The sequence below is a fragment of the Melanostigma gelatinosum genome (genome assembly GCF_949748355.1).
Source record: "Melanostigma gelatinosum genome assembly, chromosome: 4".
NCBI classification, from domain to species: domain Eukaryota; kingdom Metazoa; phylum Chordata; class Actinopteri; order Perciformes; family Zoarcidae; genus Melanostigma; species Melanostigma gelatinosum.
This window is the reverse complement of record NC_136637.1, coordinates 25,408,950-25,436,468: the sequence shown is the minus strand read 5'-3', so window position 1 is coordinate 25,436,468 and position 27,519 is coordinate 25,408,950. Positions and strand designations below refer to the sequence as shown.

At 45.8% G+C, this 27,519-nt stretch overlaps 1 protein-coding gene across 2 annotated transcripts; it reads left to right on the top strand.

Moving 5' to 3' along the window:
• Nucleotides 1-3,235: 3,235 nt before the first annotated feature.
• Nucleotides 3,236-23,880, top strand: colgalt2b (collagen beta(1-O)galactosyltransferase 2b). Of its 2 annotated transcripts, XM_079267915.1 has the most exons (13): nt 3,236-3,274; nt 3,598-3,876; nt 16,530-16,640; nt 16,730-16,847; nt 17,457-17,591; nt 17,704-17,908; nt 18,497-18,616; nt 19,041-19,114; nt 19,389-19,495; nt 19,933-20,065; nt 20,271-20,398; nt 20,673-20,879; nt 23,134-23,880. In XM_079267915.1, exons 2-13 carry the CDS (start codon nt 3,653-3,655, stop codon nt 23,405-23,407), a joined length of 1,836 nt encoding a protein of 611 aa, XP_079124041.1. In that variant the 5' UTR covers nt 3,236-3,274; nt 3,598-3,652; the 3' UTR covers nt 23,408-23,880. The 2 variants fall into 2 exon arrangements, with proteins under 2 accessions (XP_079124041.1, XP_079124040.1); XM_079267914.1 differs by lacking the exon at nt 3,236-3,274 and having other exon boundaries at nt 3,594-3,876.
• The last annotated feature ends 3,639 nt before the right edge of the window (nt 23,881-27,519 follow it).

The window sequence follows — 27,519 nt, the reverse complement described above, 5'->3', positions numbered from 1 at the left end:
TGCCCACGTGGGAGCATGAGTCACCTCTGAGAGGCAAAGGGCTGGATGGATGGATCCCTGCCTGGATGCCCAGCGGGCCTTTACTCTGTCTCTTAACTCTCAACAGCAGCTGCCTACTCCCACTTTGGAGTAATCTACCCTCTTTTTAGCTCTAAACACATTCATTTAGAAATGTGTCAGCGCCGAGCCTTCGTGACCATTTAGCTCTCCCTATGGAGAAGTATGCATTTCCCATCCATCTACAGTACACTAACCATATTCAGCTCAGCAGCTTCTCTGTCTGCTCCCCATCCATTTGCATGTAAAGCCTCTCCATGCAGATCCATACTCCTGGATTATCTTGGCAAAGAAGAAGAAGCAGTCGGCGCCCCGGAGCAGGCCTGGTGACTGGAGCCCGCCGAGCAGGCCTGGTGACTGGAGCCCACCGAGCAGGCCTGGTGACTGGAGCCCACCGAGCAGGCCTGGTGACTGGAGCCCACCGAGGAGGCCTGGTGACTGGAGCCCACCGAGCAGGCCTGGTGACTGGAGCCCACCGAGGAGGCTGTGGCTGTGCAGCAGATAGTGACACAACAGTCTCAAACATCTGACCAGGATGAGGTTTTTTGTTGTTTTTTCTCTCACACTGTCTCGACCCAAGTTACCATAAGACATGTGCATGCAAGAAAAAGAGAGAGAGAGAGAGGTCTTCAAGGATAAAACAAGAGCACCATCTGCTGGTTCGGTCTTTTCCATGACGCTGAAACGCATGCAAAGGGCTCCCTTGGAGAGCGCTCTGCATGATCGAGCACTATATAAGAGCTGTGCATCACGCCGACAGCCACGAATAATAAGGCACGGAGTCCTAAACCACCCGCTCAGACATGCACACTTCGACACACATAAATCAGCGCAATGAATTTTCAATGAGAGCGATGGCCTTTCCTCTCCTGAAATCACTTGTTTCCACTGAGCCTCACCAGGCTGGAAACTACCATTTTATGGGCTGCACCTATAATAGCTCATGTTTGAGGCTCAAAGCAGTTTCCTTTTGTTCAAGGCCCCATTATATATTGTGGAGGACAAGGAAAATAGTGGCAGCACAGCAATCAAACAGAGTCAGGTTAGCTAGGTTTTTATTTATTCAAACTCAAAGTCAAAGAAAAGAGAAAATCTAGCTCCTTTCAGGAGCCCTCTTGCAAAACTAGAAAAACAAAACTACTTCAGCCGGGCTGCTGCCCAACTAACCGGTTTAAAATATAACCAGAGTTCACCCTGGAGCTCTTTGGGTAAAGAGACTGACGGCTCCTCTCTCAGCATGTGCCACCAGGTCATCTTCTCTGATTGTCCTTTATTTGTACCTGATGAGGAGATCAGCTCAGGTGTGAGGTTACCTCACCTGTTCCCTTACAGTAGAAAACAGTTTGAATCAGTATGTATCTTTTAAAATGAGCCTTGTGAGGAGGAGGTGCCACAATCCTTTAGCTTTCTACATTTTTCTTTGCCTACTTTTACAAAGAATAAAAGAAAACACCCCGTGTGGTACATATTTATCCTGCAGTTTTCTGTATGACATAGCTGTCTATTTGTTGAACCCGGTTATGAAGGATTTACCCTGCTATTTAAAGCTACGCTTACCCTGCAGCCAAAGTGCAACAAACCAAGAGGTTGGCAGTCTTTTAAAACATACATTTATCCCAAACACAACTATGAAAAAAACCCAGATACAGTTCGGCTCTCTGTCATCCGTAGTTCAGTTACAGAGCGAGAAATGGCTGCCTCTCAAGTACGCAACCACAATTACAAAGCAGATGTTTTGCTGTGACAGAAGAGGGGAGTGCACGAGCCATTTGAAGAATGAAAATGTAGCGTCGGCCACCCCGGTGTTGAAGCCTGACACCGGGCCAAGAGGGTGAGCTTGTTTTTTTTTCAGACCTGAGAAGAAAGTGCAGAGAGATGAGGGTCAGTTTTAGTTTTGTCATTTAGTTTCATGCATTCATTTCAGTTTGGAAGCTAAACACAGTGATGGTCCTGATCTCTGACCTTTGTTTTAAACAGCTGACTGCAGGAATGAAAGCTAGACTGTGGGCTTTAAAGGTCAGCAAAACTTCCCCGAGCAAAGGTGTGTGTGTGTGTGTGTGTGTTATGACATGACTTTGTAGTGGGCCCCTTCATGTCACAGATCTTAACTGTCTGTAGGAAAGCACTAGAGGGAGCTAATGGATTACCCCGACAGATTGAAATCGTCGCTCTCTGTCTGTCCCTGATCCACAGAGCATCCAACAACGGAGCACATGGCAGAGTACTCTCATTACCTCAACGAGGAGGGAAAACATTACCGAGTGGCAGAGATCCTCGCTCAAATAAACAGAGCCGAGTCGAGACGGGGACAGAAGTCAGCTGTCTGTCTGCGCTGTGACTGCACTATACCATTAAAACAGGTTACCAGAGGGTTACTGTAATCATCTAAGAACACGCAGTATAATATTATGACAGCATGGGTGCCAACTTTTGGAGTTTAAATTATATATTTGTGGATAGGTTTCTATGGACTTTACGTAGCTGTACAACATATTTACAGCAAGCTTGTGATTTTCTGTGGGAAGTTTGGAAAGCTGTAAAGTGTTTTGGTGCCAATTTGACGACATGTTTTTGTCACGGTGTCATATTGGTTTGGAACGTTCTCTTTTGAAATGCACTGCTTCCATGTTTTGTGTTGGTGCCATGACTGTTGGCATGGTTTTATGCCACTGAGTTTTTGCCCTCAAGAAACCTTTTTCAGATACTGTTGATGTTATCAGTAAATTCATGCCACGTCTAGTCCTGAACTTTGCTTTTTCTTCTGCAAGGAGGAAAATTCATATTTCTTCCCATATTTGTACTTATGTTATTTTATATCTTTCATTTTGGATTGTCTCACCATCATCTTGGTTTGTTGCAATTTACATTCCCGCAATTAAGGAATATCATATTGTCACTGTCTGTTTGTATACATTTACTGCTTATAGATGATAAATAGGGAGGAAGTCAAATGAAACCCCAATAATGCAATTCAAAATATACTTGTGTTGCTGTAACTTACTGTAACGACTGCTGTTTTGCGAATTTTTTTATGATTATTTTTTTAAGACGTTAAAAGGTGCAGCAGTCTGGCAGAAGGTTGATGTCATTGCGCTGCAGCATCCAAGATGATGTCAAGGGGCGAAGGCATGGAAAAGGACAGACGCATGCAGGAAGTAGGAGAATTCAGGAGAAGCATAACTAACAGGCTGCAGGACATCAGGCATCATGGGTAATGGTGAGTTTAGAACACGGTGTCCTTCACGTTTTGTTGACAAATATTGAATGAAAGCACTGACTGAAAGCTCCGTTCACCATCCGGCACAGAAACTGAATAATTAGTGGTTTGTGTGTCCATGAGACATTTTGTTTTTATTGTCTTTGCACTATTTTTCATTAAAAGGGGGGAAGAGCCGCAGCAGCAGCCATGTGTGCGGGTTTAACCCTCCACCCAGCCTATCCCCCAGCTTCACCTCCCTTCCTCTCTCTCTCTCCCCCTCCCACCGCGACTCTCTCGCTCACTCCCCCTGCCTCGCTCACTCTTTCCACCCTCTCGCTCAGCCTCAGGACTCCAGGTCCAGGTCGGGCGACTCACGGCGGAATCCTGTAAGCGAAGATGCGGGCGGTCGGGGCCCTAGGAGTCGGTGTGCTGTGGGCGCTGCTGGCCGCTGTGGTGTCCGAGCTGGAGACGCTGGTGCAGGAGCAGATGAAGCCCGAGTCCTCCCTGCTGAAGCCAAAAGTTATGATCGCCATTGTGGCTCGTAACGCAGCGCACAGCCTGCCACATTACCTGGGCTGCATCGAGAGGCTGGAGTACCCGAAGGAGCGCATAGCGATCTGGTGAGAGACACAAACTGGGACGCAGTACGAGCTACCTGTGTGGGATGGAGACAGCTGTTGTTGTTTTTTTGTCGAACCAATGTTGTGCAAAGATTTCTGCAACTGTTCTTTAAGAGTGATACCCATACTTGTTCCATAGTTTCAAAGGCAAGTGCTTTCAGAGGACATAGTCTGCAGTGGAGTTGCGCTTAATGGGGACGCATTAATTAATTAACAACAGATCGCCAGTATCGGTTCGCAGACCTGTTGCTGCGTTTTCACGATGCACTTACCTCGCGTGCCTGCCAGCTTCCAAATTGCACGCTGTGGGAGAAGATGAAAGGGCTGCTGTGCATGTTGGGTTAGGCTTAACCTTTAATCACGCACCCCCCCCCCCCCCCCTCTCTCTCGTCTGATTCAGCACAAACCTGCGGAAACGGGGCTCTAAAACAGCAGGGCTACCAGGTATGAATTGGGGGGCGTCTCACCAGGTAGGCTCCTGTTTGGCCTCATAGGAGCAGACTGAGATAATATAAAGTTGTCAAAGGGGCACCCTGCAGGTGAGGGGATGAAATGAGACATTGAGTTGGAGACAGCAGGATTGGGGAGGCGTGCGTGTGTGTGCGTGTGTGTGTGCGTGTGTGAGTGAGAGAGTTTTGGGAAGTCATGCGTAAAATGTGGTCTGGATAAGGGTTGTGCAGGCAGATCTGATAGAAAATCACACAGAATCTGAGAGATTTGGAATGGAGGCAGGTTTACCATCAGACATAACAGTCAGCTCTAGTGGTGGACGTCCCCCCCCCCCCCCCCCCCCCCCCCCGTCCCCCCGTCCCCCCATGACCCCCTGTTGCACTCCGGCTGGCATTCTTGTGCTTCGTTTTCCACCCTTTCCTTTGCTGAATGCCTCACTTTTGTTGGCAGAGAGACGGTCTGTTCCTAATTCAGAGAGCCCCGCACCAAAACACACATAATTGCACGCTGGATAAACTCAATACAGAGAGAGAGGAAGGGGCCCGTCTCTCTGGAGCTGAGTGACTGAGCTAACATGGCTTTGTGAGCAGTTTAACTTCCAGAGGAAGGGCCCCCCATCAGTTATGAGTGGCATCTCTCCGCCCTGCAGTCAGTGCAAAAACTAAAAATGACAGTGTCTATTTGAAGCAGATAAGTCCATGTGTGTTGGTCGTAACAGCAAACTGTCCCTGGCGTAACAGAATAAGGACATAAGGACACATATTAGGTCCCAGTCGTCATCAGCCTGTGAGACGGGGCTGTTTATTTCATTTATATTCAACAGCCACAGCAGAGCCAAATCTTTCCACTACTGTGGCCCGACTGGTATAAAGTGTTCTGTTTGTAGAAGAGTTTATAATGCACTGTGCTTCAAATCCAGTGGGATTATTAGTGAACACACAGGAGCCGATTTAGCACATTGAGAAAACTGTGTTTGCAGCATGAGGGTCGTCCAAGAAGCCGTTAAATGGATCAAATGAAAATAAAAACCACTGTAGTATGAGGTGCTGATTTGTTTCTGTGGGAGTGATACATTTGAAGAAAAAGACGGGCAATTGGGACACTTAAAACATCTCAAGTTATGTTAGAATGAGGATTTTTCTCAGTTTGAAAAACTTAATTGGCTTTTTGTGGCTAAATCGGCAAAGAAAAGTACTCCACACTCGCTCACGCAGCTCTGCGCCTCTTTGCTTCTTTTTGTCATCATCATCATTACTGCCCAACATGTAAGCCAAACCACCCAATAAATGCCAAATTGTGATTCAACTCTCACTAAAACATTAAATCCACATCATAGCCTTTCACAGTGTGTGAAGGAGCAGGAAGTGAGTGCAATATGACATCAGGACAACTACAGTTTCAAAAGAGAAGAGAAGTAGTTCAGGACAAAAGCAAATGCAGGGACATTTTACTTCAAGAAGATTTAACATTCCTACTATTGAAAACCTGTCTTATGACATTTTTTTTGATGCTTCAGTAGAGGAAAATAGAGCGAGGGGGACGATGTGAGACGAGGGTCTCCAGCTGGACTGGAGCCAAGAGCTTTGCGTTTGTACTCGACACACCATCATTACCGTGAAGCAGCCAGGTCTCTCCACTCCACTGCGACCAGCAGCTTGTCTCGATAGATGGCGGACAGATTAGAGTTCTGGGGAAGCTACAGTGAGAGGCTGTGATGCCCCGTTTTCTTTTGTGCGGGGACACAATGTTCCTCCCACTTCTTCCTCTCTGGAGCTTCAGGCCTGAGCCGAACAGAGGATTGTGATTCCTTCCCACTCATTCCAAACATGCAATCCAAGGGAGACAGAGCAAGGAGGAGTAGAGAAGAAGGATGTAGGTGATTAAACATAATAATCAGGGGGGAGATAAAAGAGGAGAGACACTTAATAGTGCAGCAGCAGGACCACAGCTCCCTCTTCAACCTCTCGATTCTGCTCCAATGGGAGCAGGGAAATGTGTTTTGGTTGTGTTGCATTTGTGTGAATGTGCAGGCACTATAGGTTAAACTTTAAGAACGTTTATGGGGATGAACAGTTGCAGAACGTTCTGCGGTTAGGAAAGTTAAATACATTTCCCTCTCTGGTCTTGAGGGAAAATGCAGTTCACACTACGGCAGGACAAACATTGATCCGGGACAATTTACTCTCCAGTTCTATGTGTTCTTGCTTCATGGCAGAAAAGCTTGTATTTGCATTGCAGTACTATCATAATACAGAGTTTTGAACTTAATTCGTAGTTTCACAGCCGTGGAGAGTCTGGTATTACCATTTTCATACAAGATTTGCAATAAGAAATGCGGGATTTGCAAGATTCCACCGCGCCCGAAGAAAAACAACGAATCGGAGTCGACGAGTCACTTGACGCAACTGATTCAATGTTTTTTTAAAGTTAACTGCAGCTATAAAGAGTCTTAAACAGCTGAACAACCTGGTTCGATGACAAAATCATGCATGTTTCCAAATATCTAGACAGGCTTTATCTGGTCTGAGGCTGTTTGGTGGACCAAAGCTTCCAGTTTAGACCTGTTCACGTGATCATCTGCTACGATCACCCAGGTCATCATCACGCCCCGTTGCTTCAGCCCCTGACTCACGCTGACAGTTGCTTGGTCAGTAAAATTTGCCTTTACAAGTCTTCCTTCTGCAAGTGGTTGCAGGTCTGACAGAGAGGTGGCAGAGCGGCGAGAAAGACTCACACGCTGCTGTGAAAGAATGAAAGAATGCGGGGCATTGGAGAAAGAGGGGGGCCGAGAGAAGGTGGTCAACAATGTTGGGGAAATTACCGAGAGGGCATTTAGCAGGTTGGTTAATCCACATTCCCACAGTAGCTTGACCACCAGTACTCTTTGTGTTGCTGTTTCTTCTGTCCCATCAGGACAGCACTAAAAGAGTATTCATGTTGATCGCAAGAGAGGTTAATAATCTGGCCAGTGAAAGCTGAAGAAACTGTGGGGGCGACTGTGCCTCAGGGGTTAGGGTGGGCTGTTCTTGAATCACAAGGTTGGCGGTTCGATAATTGGCTCCGCAAGGATCCTTCTCCACATGTAGGAGTGTCCTTGAGCGAGACTCTGAACCCCAAGTTGATCCCCGGGACGTTTACAACAGCCCACTGCTCCTAAACTCTTGAACGTATGTGACGGTTAAAATAAAGGTTACGTTTAAGTTGTCCAGGGTGTAAGAAGCTAACGCCAGCAGCAGGTTAGCTTAGCATAACTATTGGAAACAGTCTGCTAGCTATCTCCCTACTAGCACTGCTAAAGTTCACTAATTATTAGCTTGTTTTTTGTGTCTTGTACTAAAGTGTAAAACCACCATGGTGTGGGTTTTACAGGGGGTTTTGGTGGCCAGACAGCCAGTGGAGACTCCAGCTTTTGTGCTAAGCTAAGCTAACCAAATGCCTTTAACGCATAGCACTGGAGAGTGGCATGAAAATATTGAGAAGGGGATAGAAGGATGGATGATATGCAACCGCGGCTACATAGTTCCTCATAGCATCCCAGAGCTAGCTGGGCTCCCAATGAGTGAGAGGTGGAGTTCAGAATTCAACAGCTTTTATCTTTTGCCAACTAACAGTTGCTGTTTTTTTACTAGAGTTACTATTTTTAGTAAGCCGCTTCAAAGTAAACCATAAGAGGATTTGATAAGGTGTGAACTTTGTGTTTGCCTTAAGGTTTGAGGCCTATTGTTGTGGTCCTCACACGGCTGGCTGGCTGTTGGCCGCCTGCCGCCTGTGTTCATCGTGGGGAAGTGTTTCCCAGGTGCTGCACTGATTTGTGGACTGATCCATAAAGAGAATGTCTGAGCGCTGACATCGTCGGCCTTCCCCGCATGACTGGCTTTCTCTCTTTCATAATGTCATGTTTATTTATTTACTAATTCATCATACGACCACTTATTCCATATTTATGACGATCATTGTACTTTGTAATGATCGACAATGCGGGGATGGGGATTTGTGGTATGAATTTTCCACTTGTTAACCTTTTACAACCAACTATATAATTATACAACCGCTGGTACAGCCACTATAAATCCTGATGCACCCAAAGGTACGATGCGACTCTATAAATCAAGAATTTTCCACAGTTGCCCAAATACATATAGGCTGAAAAGTGACAGCTGTGCCCTGAATACTACTGTGAATACTGTGTATGCTGTAGCTCCTGTCAGACTCTGAGGGAAGCTTTATGTAATAGTATCATGTCATGAGGAGATTGATGTGAGATTATTGGATACTCCGTACCATCCAGAGTCACTCAAGCGTTTTGATAGAAATGATTTGCTCTTCTTGACTGTACAGTTGATGCTGACGGCAGTGTTGAGCTTTACAGCGACCTGTTCTTTCAGCTCGTGTCAAATTTGACTTTTGAAGAGGCTTTTGAAGCGGGACATGTCCGGACCCTAATGGGACACTTCAGTGTGTGTTCGCTTGGCCTCGGTGTCCCTCTGGTTAAACTGCTGGGACTGAAACACAATGTCATTTTACCTTTTTTAATGTTTTTTTTTACCTATTAATAATCTCTAATAGATATAATTCAACCATTTCTGGTCAATATTTGAAGATGCATCATTTTGTTGTGGGTCAAGCATGAAAAATGTGCGAAATTTGAGCTTGTTCATCAATACCTCCAATGTGAGCAATTCTTTTGTAATTTGTAAGGATTACAGAGACTAGAACCTAGTGATGTTACGAGATGTGCCGACGCTTCGAAGCGCGTGTCGAGTAATGGAGGGGGCGTTTCCTCGAAGCGCGTATCGAGGCGTGCTTCATTTAGGGGAGGAGCCAAAAATGATGACGCCCGAAGCCTCGCTGCCCGGCTGTACCACGTGACTGCTTCGGGAAGTGGTTCAGATTTTGCCGGGAGGTTTGACAGCAATATAAACCCCTCAGGCTGCATTCAAAATGTGTTGTTGGTGGAGAGTTGCGGTCAGTTGAGAGTTTGGATAGTTTGGAGAGTTTAGAGAGAGAGAGATAGTTAGGAGAGTTAGGAGAGTGAGGAGAGAAGGATAGGTGATAAGATGGAGCCAGCTAGGAAGAGGAGGATTTCCCCTGTGTGGGAACACTTTGATTTGATAACTCCTAATAAGGTAAGCTAAAGCTAACTATATTTCAGACACATTAGGTTTGCTTATCAAGAACTGTATTTTTCACAGTTTCTTATTTTATTCAAAGGTGAGGTGTTTATTGTGCTCCAAGGAGTTGGGGTACAATAACAACACCTCATCCATGCTAAGGCATTACCGTGCCTTGCATGAGAATAAGGAGGAAACTGGAGCTTCACCCAGCCATTGTAAGTTATTACAATATTACAAATGCACCATTACAATATTTCCCTGTTCACTTTTGTTCATTGTGCAAATAATCGTTTAAAACCAAAAACTGTTGAGAAACTGTTGTTTCTGAATAAAAATGAATAAAATGTCCCCTGTCCTGTACATCACTGTCCAAAGTTCCACAAGCATATTCAGTCCCCTCTTCCTAGTTCCACAAGCACTTTCACTGTCCTCTGCCTGCTTAAGCCCATGCCATTTTCCTAAAGTGACATAATAACATTACACAACCTGCCATATCATATGATACTACCATTTTGGGGGAAATTTACACACAGAATACATTCAAAAAATATTTTATTATGCATATGTGATAATTTATGTACAGAAATTATTTGGTCATACATTTCTGTAATTCAGTCATTCCCAACAGCCATAACAGACACAAAAATTCAATGCATCACATGATGTGGTTCAGATACAGCTGCCAGGAGGTGGTTTCGTGTGCACATGAAGCTTCGAGAAATGAACCCTTTCTCGAACCAATTGGCTGAAGTGGTTCGATGCCTCATGAGGCTTCATCTCACCATCACTACTAGAACCCAAAAGCACAACTCGGAGACAAGATTCAGGTGAAGGTTTCTTTACTTGGTAAAGGCAGGGTCAACACCGGGAGGTCAGTCCAACAGGCAAACAAATCCAACAAGGGGCAGGCGAAAATCCAAGGGCGAGAAAACAGGCAGACGGGGTCGGAACAGGCAGATCGGAATAGTACGATATATAACATTGGCGAGCTTGGCAGAGACACACAACACAATCTGGCAGAGAACAAGCGCAAGTGAAGGGACCTAAATAGTGAGGGCTGATGAGGGAATGGGCTGCAGGTGAGATGGGTGAGGAGGACCAGGTGAGGGGAATGACAGATGATTGGGTGTGCATGGTAGGATCTGAAATGACAGGAGAGTGAGTCAAATAAGCAGACAGGATGTCTGTAATATTGTGTAACTATAGAAAATACACATCGGTCTATGATTTGTCTATTAAAAACATAAATATGCGTGGGAAGCTTGAGCATGCAAGAGGTGCCCGGAGGTGTGTTTGGCTTTGTGTTTATTTCATGTGCAAATATATTGTTTATATTGTATTTCCAGTTCCTCTGACTGACGTATATTAGAACTGGAAAGAAAATGGAAATAATCACACAAGCTCAGAAGGTTATGAGTTTTGTGGCTGTAGGCGTTTCCCCGTGCCAGGTGTGTTACCTCGGGCTCCATTCCTCTGTGGGAACGCACCGGTGAAGCACAGATTATCATGCAGGGACTTGGCCATTTTAGGAGAGCAGTTTATCCAAGTGTATGGAATAAATGATCAGAAAATAGGACGGGCTATTGTGCGTTAAAATGGGCGTTTGTGAATGATCAGCAGCATATGCTTTTGGTGTGTGTCAGTACAGATTAGATCACAGTGCTGGCTCTCTGTAGTATGATGAGTGGGTTTGATTATCTTCATCGTGTGGGTACGACTGTGCGAGCATGCATGTCTATTTTCACATATGGCTGTGTGTGTGTGTGTGTTTGAATGCTATAACACACATGATGGGTGTGTGTTTCCGCTCTGCTCCTCTGGCTCGGCCCCTGTTTTCCATTCACTTTCCCAGTTACCTCACAAGGCCCACGGGAAAGCCAGATCCTCCATATGTGGAGAAACAGGCCGCGATCAACTCTGACCTCCCAATCAGTGTCACCTGAGGAGTCGTATTTTGCAGCCACATCCAATCCATGGGAAACTAAAAAGGTCTTTTAACATTGCTCAGGTATTTGGTATGATCTCCAATGAAGGCGGGGTGATATTTTCCAGATAAGCAGCTGAGCAGAGGGAGATGCTGGTATCTTCTTTCTGGACTGGAGCACAGTTTGCTTTTTTTTAAAACCTGACGTTGCACACACCATATACAAACTTAGAAAGCCACCCATATCCAGAACATTTCACAGAACATTTGACATCAAAGCCAAGCGCTCATTTACAGACACGACTCGTTTAATTTGAGTGTCGGATGTCTACAGATGAAGTAGTCGGAGCACATCTGGCAGCGGCTCCCAGCTGTGAGACAGTCAGCCGTCGCTTTTTCTCAGGTGATGCAACTACATCTGGAGTAAGTTCCATCCTTATCAAACATGTTTGTGTTGCTTTGGACAGTGACACTTCACTGGCTTTTTTTTAAATGAAGTAAACAACTACAATGAAATAAGGACCAAATAAAGCTAAAATTCGGCTGTATTTTACTGCATAAAATCATCTAATAGATTAGTCTACTGCGAATTTCTTTGGTCGAGGGCAGCCCTAATATTACTATACTACAACTTCCCCTCACTTTCTGCCTCAAGTCCATGAGACAAAGTAAATCTTTAGAAACCGCTCAACAATATGTAATTTGACTTTAAAAAAAAAAAAGCAGGCTGAATGATTTCCTCAAACAGCAGGGCACTGTACCTTTTCGCAAATGCTACTCAAACAGGAGTAAGCGGTGCATCGCTTTGGGACTATTTTCAGCAGTGGATTAATACATATTTTGGTGGTCTGTGGAGAATGCAGTGTGGCTCATTGATGTGTTCTTACTGTTCTGGTGTGAAAAAGACATAAAGCACATAATGTGGTTGGTGACACGTCACTGTGAAACTCCAGAGTGTCTTTATTACTAAAGCTGCAGGGTATCAGTGGAAATACAGACATTTCACACATAATGATGGTGTTAATAATAGGAATTACTAAGTGGCCCAATGTCCATTTTCCAAACACAGTGACTTCAGAGCCTAATCTTTGCCAGCCTTTCACTGAGCCGCAAATCTCTGTAGAGCTGAGGAGGTGCAGCTGACGACGGCGTACCTGCCAACAGTGCAGCCCAATCCTCTCGGCCCTGTAGCAAGAAGGTATTCGTGGGAACGTTTTCTCTGTCGACCCGACATATCAGTTCAATCAAGTTTCAGTAAACAAAGAGAATTTACTTTCTAATTCCTGAGAGTCTCTCTCTCCCCCCCCCCCCCCCCCGGAGTGAAAATGTCTGTGCCTGGCTAGAGACTATAGTGAATTATTGCTCAGATGCCCCATGTGCACCAGCTCACTTCCAGCATTATTGGCAGCACAGCGATAATATAATTGGCTGACACTTTAAACACAATGGCATCTCTTGGTACGAGCACTCTCATCTGGATGGGGAACGAGAAATATTGGAGAAGAGAACGAGCGGGAGGATGAAACGGTTCATCAGTGAGGGAAAGTGTTCGGAGCAATGTTCTCATGAACAGAGAGTATTCATGAGAAAGTCTGGTGCCCATGTTTTCAGAGAGGAAATATAATTTTAGCAGCATCCATCTGTCTGTCTGTGTGTCCCCTCATTTCCTCTCTTTCCCAACAAAGATGATGATGTTCCTTCATCACCTCGACTGCATGACTGATTTTCTTTTGGGTGTTTAGAGTGTAAATAGTTAGCGTGTGTCCATTTGTTTCATTAAAACAGTTAAATACTCATCTTTTCCGAAAAAGCGCAACAGGCTCAACGCGTTTTAGAACCAATATTTAGAAAATTTTAAAAAAAGGCCCAGAACTGCAGGTAAAGAAGGTAGATTGGAGATATTACAATTTAAAAACAGATATGCCATCCAATGAGATCACATTGCATCAGTGTTGACCTGATCTCATACCTTCAGACACCTTTTCCCCCGCTGATACCAAATGACTGCATAGCTGCATACACAAAGACGGCAATTTGTTTGGCCTATGTGCCGACTGAAAAGCTTTAGTTTTGTAATGAATGACTCCCATCTGGGAGGCCTGTCTCTGCTTCCCATACCTTACGGGAGAGAGACTGTGGGTCAGGCTCGTGAATTGCAATGCAGCGCTGGCGGCTCCTCTCATTCTGTCTCCTACCAACAGTGAACACTGGCTTCCCTCGATATCGCACCATGATGACTATATTTTCCCAGAGTTGAATATGAATACTGAATATTACACTTCAGTGCAAGCCCACCGGTCCTGGCTACATGTTGTTGACCCTGAGAGTCATGAGGAATTTCCCTTTCACCTCCATCGCTCCAGCCGTCCAACCAACCAACCCCTCCTCTTTCCTCAGTGCCCTGCAAGGTCATCAAGAGGCCTGCAGCCACGTCAGCCTCACACACACACACACACACACACACACACACACACACACACACACACACACACACACACACACACACACACACACACACACACACACACACACACACACACACACAGGGTTATTATGTTTTAAAGGCATCTACGCTCTGGTCTGAAAGAGGCTTTCTTGCTTCTTAATTACATGCAGCACCCGCTCGTTATTGGCAGCAATATTAGATTGTTTATTTAATCAACCGTTAGCGGACACTGGCCTGCTGGATCAGTTCAGACCTGTGTTTACCTAAACGGGCCAGTCTCCCTCTGTGTTTAAGGCCAGATGTCAGCCTTCTCCTCTGGGACACTTTCCCTGTTCCCTGACACACCCCTGCAGTGGATAACCCGAAAGAAAGAAGTGTGAGGGAGAGAGAGCCAGAGAGATGCAGATATGACCAACACATTCGAACGTTTAACTGCAGGATTGCTGCAGGAAACAAACCAAATAGCTTTCGTATCAGAATCAGCTGAAATGGACCTGGATGGAGCGATGGAGGGAGTGGCGGGGCGTGAAGGTGAGCTCTGGGGAGACATGTGGTGTCCAGATGATGGTCGTAAAGACAGAAAAAGGGGAGAGGACGCCCACCCTCAATGCTGCAGGCAGCGGATTAGTGAGGCTGCAATTTACTGTGAACTTCAAAACAGGCAAGAGGAGACGCAGCGGGAGAAGAGAAAGAGAGAGGTATGGGGGGGGGCATATTGTTGTGCAGAGATGCATAAGATAACCACCTCAAATAACCATTTGAATATTGTCATCCAGGGTGTGTTGCTGGATGCGGATGTATCCCCACAGTTTGATCAAATATTCATGGTCCTGTCGTTTCACAGGCAGCGGGAAGATACAAGCGTATCTAAAATTAAAGGAAATTGAGGAGAGGAGGACTCCATAGACGTTATGGGAAGCGCAAAATGAGGCAAAGATGAATTTTACTCGATGCGGTTTTCTTTGCCTGATCAAACATGTAGCGGATAATGCTTCCCTTTTATTGGCAGAATCGGATTCTTCTTTTTTTATTGAACTAATTGTCGAGATCATGGAGCTTTCTATTCTTCTGTAGACCGTCAACCTTCACCGACTGATTGCCAGGACACATGAGTAATATGTGCTGCCAACACGAGCTTGTGAAAGTACAAAAGGGACTCTTCTGAGATTTTATATTCCTTCCACTTTTTGTGAGCCTAAGAAAATGCATCATTCGCATTTTAATGTGATATTTGCAAAACAAATTTAGCGTGATCATTCATTTTAGAGGGATTTTAATGCACTCCTTGAGAAATTCACCAAAATGATAAATCTTTATTGGCGATAACATTTTAGTTTTAGCAGTAAAATAAAGGGATTCAAACACATGCTCTTTTACACCCCTTCTCCCTCCTCATTGTTAAATATACTGTGTGTATATATATGCTGCACCATGTACTGTTCTTCACTTAAACTAGAAGATCCCTCCTGTTGAATCTCTGCCTGCAGCTGACTGTCATTGGAAGATGGCGTGTAGAAACACATTTATTTCCCCCAGCGATGTGCAGTTTAGCGGTTGAAAAAACATGTTTAATGCATGTGCACATGTACTCATTACCTGAGAGTCAGGTGTTCCAGTGTTTTTTTAGCCTCCGCTGACAAAAAAAACAAAAAACAAAAGCCGGTCATCAAGCGGCTACTTCCCCCATTATTACATACATTTAAAATGGTGAACTACCACTTCTGCAACCGATAAATCACCATCCACACTGCTGTAAAAACAACATTCCCAGGACACAGAAATGAACATCCTCATGTTTTGTCCCACATCGGCAAGTGTAGGCACGCACACTCACACACACACACACGGTATTCAAATTATTAACCGCTGTGTCTCCTTCAGGCTCACCGCTCCTCCACAGCTGCTGGTTATGTGTGATGACATTGATCTGTCTGACTGAAGATTATTGAAATTCCAAACCCGAGAGGCCTCTGCCTCTTCTCTGACTAATCCACGTGGAGCAAAGCAAGACTGTGCATGTCTATGTGTGATTTTTCCATGTGTGTAGTTTAGTTCTGTGTCCATGTCCGCGTGAAAACAGGTGTTTCTGAAATGCAAATTGTGCGCAAATGTAGAGTGAGCACTGTTATCACACTGCAAGTGTGTGCGTTTCCATCTCTGTCCAGCCAGTCTAAAATTGGGTGTGATTTTGGGTGGAGGACAGCGAGAAATATTCCAGCAAGCAGTGGAAAACTCCATCTCACTGTGTGTGTGTGTGTGTGTGTGTGTGTGTGTGTGTGTGTGCATTCAAGTACAAGCTTCAGCCTTTCCTTTTTAAAGGGCAATTTCAATGCAAAGACGGGCGCTGTTTGTTTTTCTGAAACTCATATAGTGATAGGGATATAGTGCACAGTGGTACAGTTGCCGTTTTAATTTCTCTTGCACAGATCTATATACACACACACACACTCACACCTACAGTAGTCGCAGTGTCTTCTGTGAGTCCGCTTTGAGAGCTGGAGTGGAAATCTTTCGGTTACGAAACGGCTCCGTAGAGTGCAAACCGCACGAGTGACAAATAAGCAGCAGCAGCAACTTTCACACTGACATCATTTGCTGTTTTTTTTCCAAATGGTCTCATTCCCAGAAACGGTCCTGACATGCCATTTAGCAGATGCGCTAGTTTGAAGAGTGTGCTTCAGTCGCGTGACGCCCCGTGTTGTCTCCGTTGGTGTTTCAGGGCAGCGACGGACCATAATGGGGACAACACCACTGCTATGCTGAGAGAATGGCTGAAGGGAGCCCAGAGCGTCTACCACTACGTGGAGTGGAGACCCATGGAGGAGCCCAAGTGAGCAATCATTCATGAACATCTATTTTTTTCCCCTCGCATAATGAAATGGTGACGATCCATTACCTCCCTTGTATCTTTCACATCAGGTCCTACACGGATGAGTGGGGGCCGAAGCACTGGCCTCCTTCGAGGTTCAACCATGTGATGAAGCTGAGACAGGCGGCGCTAAAGGCTGCCAGGGAACGATGGGCCGACTACATACTGGTACGACTTCGACACTACTTTGATGAATCTGCAATATTTCAGTCGGAGTCACATTTATATAGCAGAAGCTTATACGGTTTCATTTCGTAGAAAAGGCTCGGCTCTGTGAGGGAGCTCTTGAGCGATTCGAGCAGCAACAAAGATTCTGCCGTGAGAGTTGTAATGAACACGTGACATGAACAATACAGTTTAGTTTTAGTCCAACAAACAGCACCAAAAGTGTAGCACATAAGGAGGAGGTTGGTGCGGTGGAGGGAGCTGCGTCAGCAGACGGCAATGGTGAAGTAATAGCAGCACAAAGTGTCCGGTAAAAATCACTCAATCCATCAAACTTTCATACGGGTTGCAGTTCAAAGTACTGCACAGATGACCGACGAGCAAAACAATATGACGGACAATGAAAAAAACAGAAAAGACAAAAGCAATTCAGCAACTTAATGAAATAAGCAATAAATAAAATACCAATAAAAACAATCACAGAGATTGTGAATCACGAATGAAACGGCTGATGATTTGTTAAAGATAAACCACAAGTCTCTCCAATTTAGCTCCAGCTTTTACACGATATGACGAGTGACTTGTGCACTCGGCCCCTCTCCCCCTCTTCAGTTTGTCGACAGTGACAACCTGTTGACCAACCCCCGCGTGCTGAACCTGCTGATGGCTGAAAACCTGACCCTGGCTGCTCCCATGTTAGAGTCTCGCTCGCTCTACTCCAACTTCTGGTGCGGCATCACCCCACAGGTACAGTTTTAGACTTTAACTCCTACGCCCGTCCATCCGCTCGGCGAGATTCGTCCCCCTGAACCTCGGTGCTCTTCATCTCCCCCCTCCTCCTCCTCCTCCTCTCTGTCAGGGTTACTACAAGCGAACCCCAGACTACCAGCCCATCCGGGAGTGGAAGCGGCTCGGCTGTTACGCCGTTCCCATGGTGCACAGCACCTTCTTAATAGACCTGCGTCGTGAATCCAGCAGGGGCCTGACCTTCTACCCTCCTCACTCGGACTACAGCTGGGCATTTGATGACATCATGGTGTTTGCTTTCTCGGCTCGTCAAGCAGGTCCGGTTTGAAAAACTCAACTCGCAACAAACTACCAGATTCGTAGCAGAGCTGCTACATTGAGGACTGTCCGTGACTTCTTTGATTTATCGGTCGTCTATTGCAAACTGGGGCTTTTTTTTTTTTTACTGTTTTTATGCACGTGTCAGATTCAAGCAAGATGAGTGAATGCAGAGAAAAATGGATCCATGTGTTTGTCTCGAATGTGCAACAATACCAGTGTTTGTAGATGTGTGTGTTTGTCGTGAGCAGTGAACAAACCGAGCCATTAAGAGTTCCACTACGTAGAAAACAAGAGTGTGTGTGGCATTCCCCTACAAACTGAAGAGCAAACATATTAAAGCATTCACATAAACATAAACAGATATGCAAACAAAGAGCCGACTTACAGCAACTTACAGCAACTTACATGTAAATATAGAGCATTAAAATGAGAATATTTCACTTTTGAATGCATTCTTCTTCTTCCAACTACAGACTTGCTCAATTCTTCAGCCTGGCTTGGTATGAAATATTTGGGCCAACAGGTTTTATTTACCGTGTATGTGTATGTGTGTGTGTGTGTGTGTGTGTGTGTTTGTGTTCCAGGTGTGCAGATGTACGTGTGTAACAGAGAACATTACGGCCTCCTGCCCGTCCCTCTTAAAGCGCAGCAGAGTGTGGAAGAAGAGAGCGAGAGTTTCATACACACCATCACGGAGGCTTTAAGTGAGTGCACGCACGCACGCACGCACGCACACGCACGCACGCACGCACGCACGCACGCGCGCGCGCGCGCGCGCGCACACGCACACGCACACGCACACGCGCACACACACACACACACACATTACTGTCCATCACGCCTTGATGACTTCACCTCCCAGGTTTGGTTCTTCTCCTTCTTCTCTGCGACCCGCCGGGATAACAACCTGTATAGTCAACCCTCCTCCGTACAGTCTCTCCCTCTCCTCCTCCCTCTCTCTCTGTTTATTCTACTCCCACTTCCCCCCCTCCTTTTGGCCTCCCTCACTGCTCATATTTGAAATAAAGCAAATTAAATAAACCGCCAGAATCCAGAGGAAGTTTGCTTATTTCTAATCCTGTTTTTGCTGTCTTCACCTTCCTCCCTCCCTCCTCGCTCTGTCAACAGTTGACCACGACATCGAGCCCTCTGAGCACCTGTCCTCTCTGCCATCCCCGCAGGACACCGTGGGCTTTGATAAGGTGAGTTACGAGCTCTGCCTGGAGGAACGGGGGCTCTCCAACTTCTCTCTCTGTATATTTACCGTTAATCAGCAACTCCCACTTCCTGTTTCTGTAGCCTTTCGTCGTGTCTCCCAAGTTCTTCTTCTCTCTTTGCCTTTTCCTTCACCACATAACCTCTCTGACCCGTAACGTCTGTTGCATTAGGAATACACTTCCAGAATGAGGCTTCAGAGCTCATTAAAATGATTTCTCTTCAATGACTGGCCTTTTTTTTACCTGTTCAAATGTCTAGATCTATCTGGTCAACCTGAAGCGTCGGCTGGACAGAAGAACCAGGATGTTGAAAACGATGTCTTCGCTGGGTCTACATGTCACGCTGATGGACGCGGTTGACGGAAAGTAGGTCACACAGCCCGGCATGCACACCATGAACTGAGCTGAAGGCGAAAGGTTTTTTCCACCTGAAACATGCGATCTCCTTTGAGCTCCCTGAACGTCAGCTCAGACAATGTCCCGTCTCTCCCATCTGTCGCTGCGTCTTTCTGACATCTATATCCAGACGTCCTGTCTAAACGAAGCTTTGATGTTTGTAGCAAAAGCCTCGCCTTACTTTCCCCTCCTCGGCGCTTACTTTAATCCACCGTCGAGAATGTCCTAATCCTTCTTCCAGCCGTCGTTTGTCTGACAAAATGTGTTACTTGCTGCAACTTGTTGAGTTTGACTTTGTTGTGTTTTGCAGTGAAGCTGTTTTCACTGATGACAGACTCGGCTGCATATGTGAATACCTTTCTTTTCCCCACTACTGCTCCTACATTTCCCTTCTCCACCTCTCTCAGGGCTCTCAATACGTCCCAGCTACAGGCTCTAGGAATAGAGATGATGCCGGGCTACAAGGACCCTTACTCGGGCCGAGTACTGACCAGAGGGGAGATCGGCTGCTTCCTCAGCCATCACTCCATATGGACACAGGTGAGAGCAATTCACGAATATGGGGAATAAGGGTTGTGTAGTTCAATAGAGTGTGTCTCCCCACTTCTAGTTTGTATTCCTTGTTATACTTTTGCAATGTAGGTAAGATAAATAACACAGCACAGTCATCAGCAGCAATAAAAAGCAGAAAAAAGGCAAAACCTCAGCTGTTGTTCTTTCATTTCAAGTGTTTTCTTCCCCTCAGGTGTTGGAGCGCGGCCTCAAGAGGGTTCTTCTTTTAGAAGACGACGTGCGGTTTGAACCCAGGTTCAAACGACGGCTCCAGGCCATCGTAGATGACATCGACAAAACCCAGCTGGACTGGGACCTCATGTAAGAAAACACACACACGCTCGGAGTGTTTATGCCTCCGCGTCGATGACAGCTGTGGCCGCAGGCATTGTGTTTTTCGGGTTATATATCTAAGGAACGCCTGGAACTCATGAGAGGCAGGTGAGCTTGATTAGCTGATTGCAAACAGGTGGATGCGATGAGCAGAGGCGGGAAAATGAGCGAGGAAGAGGCAGATAACTGTGAGGTGGTAATTCATTCATTGTTCTTCATGGATGTTTTAAAACTAAAGGTTTGCTTTCCGTCTCCGCTCCAGCTACGTGGGGCGTAAGCGCATGCAGGTGCAGCAGCCGGAGCAGTCCGTGGACGGTGTGAACAACCTGGTCAAGGCGGACTACTCCTACTGGACGCTCGGCTACGCGCTGTCACAGCAAGGAGCCAGGAAGCTGCTGGCTGCCAAGCCCTTCACAAGGATGCTGCCTGTCGACGAGTTCCTGCCCGTCATGTTCAACAAACACCCAAAGTCAGTCTTTACTTCGGGTTTTTTCTGTGATTTTTAAATGACAGTGCTTCACTTTACGCAACAGGAACAACGTGTGCATGCTGCACAAAGGCATGCAGTTGTATTTGAGGCATGTAATGCAAAATAAACCCGCAAAGCTACAAATGTTCACAAACAACTATTTACTGAGGACCACAAATGCATGAGCGCAGGTGCACTCTATATCAGGTAATCCACTTTCAGAATAAAGACGAAGATGTAAAAGCTTTATTTATAGAACACAGTCAGACGTGCATGGATCCAGTGCGTGCCCCAAAACAGACTCGAGGGCAATCAACCAGCGCAGAAATACTGAAGGACCTACTACGGTAATTATCTATACATGGACACAAACACGCGTGCTTGTTGCTGACTTTTTAGACAGTGGTGTAGTTCTGTAGTTTTGTTCTCGTGTGGTAGACCACAACCTCCATCCAGTTCAACTCCAAGTTATCTCCCTCTTTCCTTGATTATGTCCCTTTTTCTTTCCAGCTCTTCTTCTTCTTCTTCTTCTTCTTCTTCTTCTTCTTCTTCTTCTTCTTCTTCTTCTCCTCCTCCTCCTCCTCCTCCTCCTCCTCCTCCTCTTCCTCCTCCTCCTCACAGGGCATGGATTGTTCTTGGGGTTCAGTGGGTACGGGGCTTTGCACAGCACACACAATGCCTGCTTTTCTCTTTCTTTTCTTTCTTTACACACCTCCCTCCCTGTGTCACCCACCTCTCCTCCCTCTCTCTCTCTCTCTCTCCCCTCTCTCCCTCCCTCTCGCTCTCTCCCCTCTCTCCCTCCCCTCTCTCTCTCCCCTCTCTCCCTCCCCTCTCTCTCTCCCCTCCCTCTCTCCCTCCCTCTCTCTCCCTCCCCTCTCTCTCTCTCTCCTCTCTCCCTCCTGCTCTCTCCCCTCTCTCCCTCCCTCTCTCTCTCCCCTCTCTCCCTCCCTCTCTCCCTCTCTCCTCTCTCCCTCCTGCTCTCTCTCTCTCTCCTCTCTCCCTCCCTCTCTCTCTCTCCCTCTCTCCCTCCCCTCTCTCCCTCCCCCTCTCTCTCTCGCTCCCTCTCTCTCCCCCCCTCTCTCTCTCTGAGGAATGTGGGCCAGCACGGCTCTTCCTGCTGGTTGGAAAAGGGGACAGGATTCCCATTGATAGAGGCTTGAGCATGGGGGTGGGGTAGAGATGGACACTGTGTGTGTGTGTGTGTGTGTGTGTGTTACTATATAAATACATGGAGATGTGTGTCCAGTGTGTAGATTACCAGGTAAACAGTGAGAGAAGGTGAGTTTGTTCAAAAGTGAAAGAAATTAGAAATGCTGGGATTATGTGCTCTGTTTAAATGAAGGAGATTATGTCACATGTGTTGTTTTTAGGGAGAGGAAGGCCGTATGCTGAGACAGTTTGTGCTCTAAAGGGCAGAGAATTACAAGACAGTGAGCCCAGTGAAGAAGGCCTCACTGCGTTTGTTTGTCGTGTAATAAGGTGTCTGGGTTTCCCTGACCTCATGGAGTGCAGACGGGCTTTAAACAGGCGATTGGACGGCCAAACATCCTTCATTCCTCCCTCTGGCCCAGCTGCAGGCTGGCGATGACAGGCTGATAGTCGAGCTTTGTGTTGTTTTTAGTTTGACACAATAGGATGACGTGAAGAGGATTTTGAAATGCTGGGATTAAATAGATCATTATTGAGTGTTTTCTATGCTCGAACAATGACTGAAACGAACAGCAGATTAACTCTCCATTGAAATTGAATGGGAAATAATGTGGTGTTCATTCTACTACATTTATCTGACAGCTGTATGACGCACTGTTCTAAAGAAGTTTCAACTGGCTCTAAAGACTGAATTATTCCACCACTGTTGATATGAAGCATGTGATTGTGTACCAAGAGATGAAAAAACATTCCTGTCATGACTAAGTTGTGCTGCAGAAAGGAGGGTATCCTGTTCCTCATATGATGTCCTGTAAATCTGCTGTCTGTGGCGAAATTCAAATCCGGTACATTGAGTATGGACAGTTAAAAAGATATGATGAGTCAGTGTAGCAAAATAGTCACAATAGTCCTTCCTTTCTCTTCACTTTGGTACAGAGACGTAACAGAGTACTGGCATCGCATTTCTAGATGTCAACATGGACAGCACAAGACATCACTTCTGGCTCTGGGATATATATATATATATATACACATATATAAATAACACGAATCACTTCTTCGTCCCTCTTTCCCTCTCCCGCCTTGTGTCCCTGATCCTCCTCAGCACTGCGTTCATGTCTCACTTTGAGCCGCGGGACCTGAAGGCCTTCTCCACGGAGCCGCTGCTCATCTATCCCACCCACTACACCGGAGAGCCGGGCTACATCAGCGACACGGAGACCTCCACCATCTGGGACGACGAGGCCGTGGCCACGGACTGGGACCGGCAGCACCCCCGCAAGACGGCCCAGCAGGGCAGCATCCGCACCGTGGCGCAGAACAGCGTCTCTGGAGAGTCGCCGCCTCCTGCAGCTCGAGCCTCGCGGGACGAACTCTGATGATCTGACGCTCAGAGAGAGAGACTCGTGTACACACACACACACACACACACACACACACACTTGGGAAGCAAAGACACTTGAACTACAAGCTGACATCCTGTACATTCATTCACTTATACACACACACACTGGTGTCCAAGTGGATAAAACGCGAGTGAAGATGTCAATCTACTCTGCTGCCTGATGACAGGACACTGAGGAGAAACTGAGGCAGCAGGCCTTCGACAAAAGCTTTATTTATTCCCCAAGTCCCTCTTCCGGCCATGTGGAGACAGTTACAGCCGGTGAAAAAAACACTTCTGCAACACATGGAAGACAGCTAGCATAATTTGAAAGACTTAAAAAATATATATATCGTTCTCACAAATCAATTTTAATGTTGTTTTGGAAGATTATTGTTGTTTAAAAAGAACAGATTTCTTGTTTTTTTTATGGACAGCAAAAGAATAAAAGAAGCTGTCTGAAAACAACTCGTAAGTGTGCGTGTGTGCGTTTACATATGCGTGTGTTTACTGAACATATGTGGGAGGAGGGAGGCTGACATACCGTACCCAAGAGTGACACTACCTCAGATGATGTCCCTCCCTCTCTCTCTCTCTCTCTCACACACACACACACACACACACAGCAGGACAACAGCGGATGTTATTGGGCTCGGTGTTTCTCTCGTTGCAGATATCTCACTTGCACAGCGGGCTGGTCCTGCTAGTTAGCGTTTCAGAGCCTGCGGCGTACAGCCTGCAGGATGTACAACACATGCAGTCGTGTCCACTTCAGACCCCTGCTCTCTGAGTTTAGACGTGTTGAAAATGTTTTTGGGATAAACTGAATTATTCATGTCCTCAACACAGGCTGTTCTTCGTTGAGTCGTGGTGCCGGCTGAACCAATAAAACAACTTCACTGTTTACGTGTTTTCACTCACTCTTGATTGCAGCATAAACTGACAGAGGTCGTCTTATCATCTGACAGAAGTTTGCTTTATTCTTGGATTCGTGTTATTGCAGAGAGTTTGGAGACAGCAGCAAGTGAAAAGAAGAGATTCAAACCTATGACAGCTCAACAACACACTGCTCTCTCTATCTGTGTCTGGAATAGAGCCTTCACTAAGTGTTGCATATTATTGTTTAATCGGTTGAATAGCAAGTCTGGGACACTCAGTGGGTGTGTTGGCTACCACTGTTCACAGGCTGAGTGAAATTCTGCTCGCTGTTTTATAGTTCCTGTCTGCTGTGGGATCTGACAGAGAGGAGGGCGGGAGCGCTGGGGGTACGGGTGGTGGTGGTTATGATGATGATGGGGTGAGGAAGGGGATGGGAGGGGAAACGAGAGGAATGGAGGAAGGGTGAAGAGGATTATTCAGAGTTCTGTTTGAAGATGAATATCCTGCAGTCCTATTGAGGTGTGAGAGAAAACCTGTTTGATCAGATCAAAACTGAGTACTAACTCGCTTCATGCAACACTGACCAGACCTCACCTAATGCCGAGAAGTTAGTTCTCTTATAAGAATCCTCATTTACAGGTTTGAGCTCTTTTTTTTAGACCCAAGCCACAAGAGAGGGATTACGCTGCTGTCTGCTGGTCATGAGTGGAATGACAAGCAGATTGTGCCGCTTTTGGTTTTGAAGGCCTGTCAAGTAATACACATAATATAATCTGAAACCTTTTGTTCAGAGGTCAGCTAGTGCACTTAAATGACAAAAACTGGTTTTTCTGTGTGCACATCCACACTTGCGTACAAATCTCTCAGCTCGTATACTGTATTTCTATGGTAAGTATGCACATCATTTGTGTTATTGAACCCATCACACTGCACATCCTGTCTGCATTCATTATGGCAGCGTCGTGTTATTGCAGTGCAGTGTTTTTACTGTAAAAAGAGGGGAATCAGTGTGATGACTAGCAGGATGGGGGGTTGCTTGCCTCCTCACAGTCAGTTGACAGCTTTACACGCTGCCAAAATCATGAACTAAGCTGGCAACACACACTTCAGCCTTCAGGCCTCAGCATCCGGAGCAGAACCGGCCAGCATGCAGAGAACCCGAGAAGAGTGAGTGCCCCTTTAATGATTCGGGCACATCCAGACACACCTGCTGTCAATCAAACCTCTGAACCACAAGCATTGGCTCGCAGCAAAACACAACCAACCAGAGTCGGTGTCAGTTCGTTCTCAGGTTGGTACAGGTCTAGCTCGTTACATTTTCAAATTATTTCACACTGAAGGAACAGCTATGGAAAAAAAAGGTCTTCAAAGAATTGGTGACGGCAACTGGGAATGACTATATATGTGTGGCCCTGTCTACATGATATGGGGTCAAGTTAAGCCAGTTTTGCTTGATGATGAAAGGTCCGAGGCACTCTTCTGGCAGTAGGTTAAAAAGCCTTTAGTCAGATGGCTATTTCATGGTGAACTTCTAAAAACATAGATAATGCTGGTGCATGGCAAATGCAACATATCACCACCAGGGGGCTCTACAGGTTGTCTGAAAGTAGGAACAAATTATGAGAACAAAATAAGAAACAGACAAGAAAGGAAGAAAGAAAAAGAAAAGTCTAAGAAAATATTATAACATTTACAGAAACAGCACTGGACCACATGCCTCAGAGCAACTAAAGAAGGACGGAAATCAATGTCTGCATTACGTCCTGGGTAAGCTGTGGCCTGGTGTTAAAAGAGTTCCAGTCGATCACCTCCTCCTCTGCTCTTTGATGGATTCTAGGCCTTCAACCATAAAGCTGTCTGGATTGGTGTTCGGTACTTTAGAAGTGCTTAATGAGGTTTTCTGATTTCAATGTATGCTCAGAGAGACTTTAATTAACGTTTTTATGTCATACACTTCATGAGTCTTAAATTTGCTGACATGCCTTCATATTACCACAATGGTTGCAAAAGCCACATTTGTAAGTCCTCTTTTATTTTTAAAAGGCAATATCACAAATCACCTTTGCCTCAGAAATGTACAATATGTACAACTTTCAAAGCCCTCGATCAGAACCTCTCTTTGGACGAGGAACAAAAAATAAACTTGAATAGGGTCAAGATACAGCATGCATGTTGCAGTGTTAACATTGCTGAAATCCTACAATCATGTCAAACAATCCGATGGCTCACAGGAGTCGGTGTAAACGCAGACAGCAGCACAGTTCGATTCACAGAGCTCGGCCACTCTGCAGCAGAGCCTTTTGGAGCCAGACGGACACAGAGCAGGTACAGAGCGGCAGACCTTGTTTTCTTTAGTTTAGAAATGGGATTTCTACATCAGTTCAATTTGCATATCTTAAAAAAAGAAAGTGTATGATGATAAATTCTGAGTCATCAAAGGGATCAGTCTGTGATTTGTTTGTGTTACTGGCAACGGTTGCAATACTTGATGATTCTTTATGCAACAAGGAGATATCGTTGCGTAAGTGGGTGATGTGAGTCAGTGATGCTGAGGCCGGTGACTAACTGCTGGAAGGCCGTGTCCTTTTGACAGAGAGGGGTCTCACACACACACACACACGCACATTTACCCACGTGCATAACCCCCACATGCATGCACACGTGCGTGTTTGAAAAGACTGAGGAACCAAAAAGAAGAAGGAAATGGAGAAAAGAAAACATTGTTCTTGAAACATCCACAGTTCTCCCCTTTTGTTTTTCTTTTTTTCACTATATCAGCAATCTTGTTCTCTTCCTCACACTGGTAATGAGTAACTGCTCAGTGTCAACCAGAGCTCCTCTCTGCTCACTGAGTGAAAGAGAGAGAGTGTGTGTGCGTGTGTGCCAAACTCTCAGCCAAAGAAAAGACGGAAGTGTAATCAAACAATCTAATAATCTGAAGTGATTTGTGTTCACTTCGCGCTTAATCCTCTAAAATAATCCCTGTCGTGGATCGAGCGAGAAGAAAGAAAAAAACAAAAATGTTTTTTTGAGTTCATTGTGTGTAACCAGCAGAGAGCAGTGTGGAGTTGTGAAAACTGACACCAAAAGCTTTTTGTGGCGCGTCATCTAATAAAAGCAACAGCTCGATTTATGAGAAATGTTATTTGTATCATCTGGAACATTATGCCGTCATTTACCATCTGTTTTAGTCCAGCTGTTGGGATTTCTTTTCAGCAGTGGAAAGTT

Bases quoted from the DNA above. Each gene is read 5' to 3' on its own strand.
- colgalt2b (XM_079267915.1), top strand. From the start codon at position 3,653: ATGCGGGCGGTCGGGGCCCTAGGAGTCGGTGTGCTGTGGGCGCTGCTG. The intron at 16,641-16,729 runs GTGAGCAATCAT...CTTTCACATCAG, and splicing joins AGACCCATGGAGGAGCCCAA to GTCCTACACGGATGAGTGGG. The intron at 16,848-17,456 runs GTACGACTTCGA...CCCCCTCTTCAG, and splicing joins GATGGGCCGACTACATACTG to TTTGTCGACAGTGACAACCT.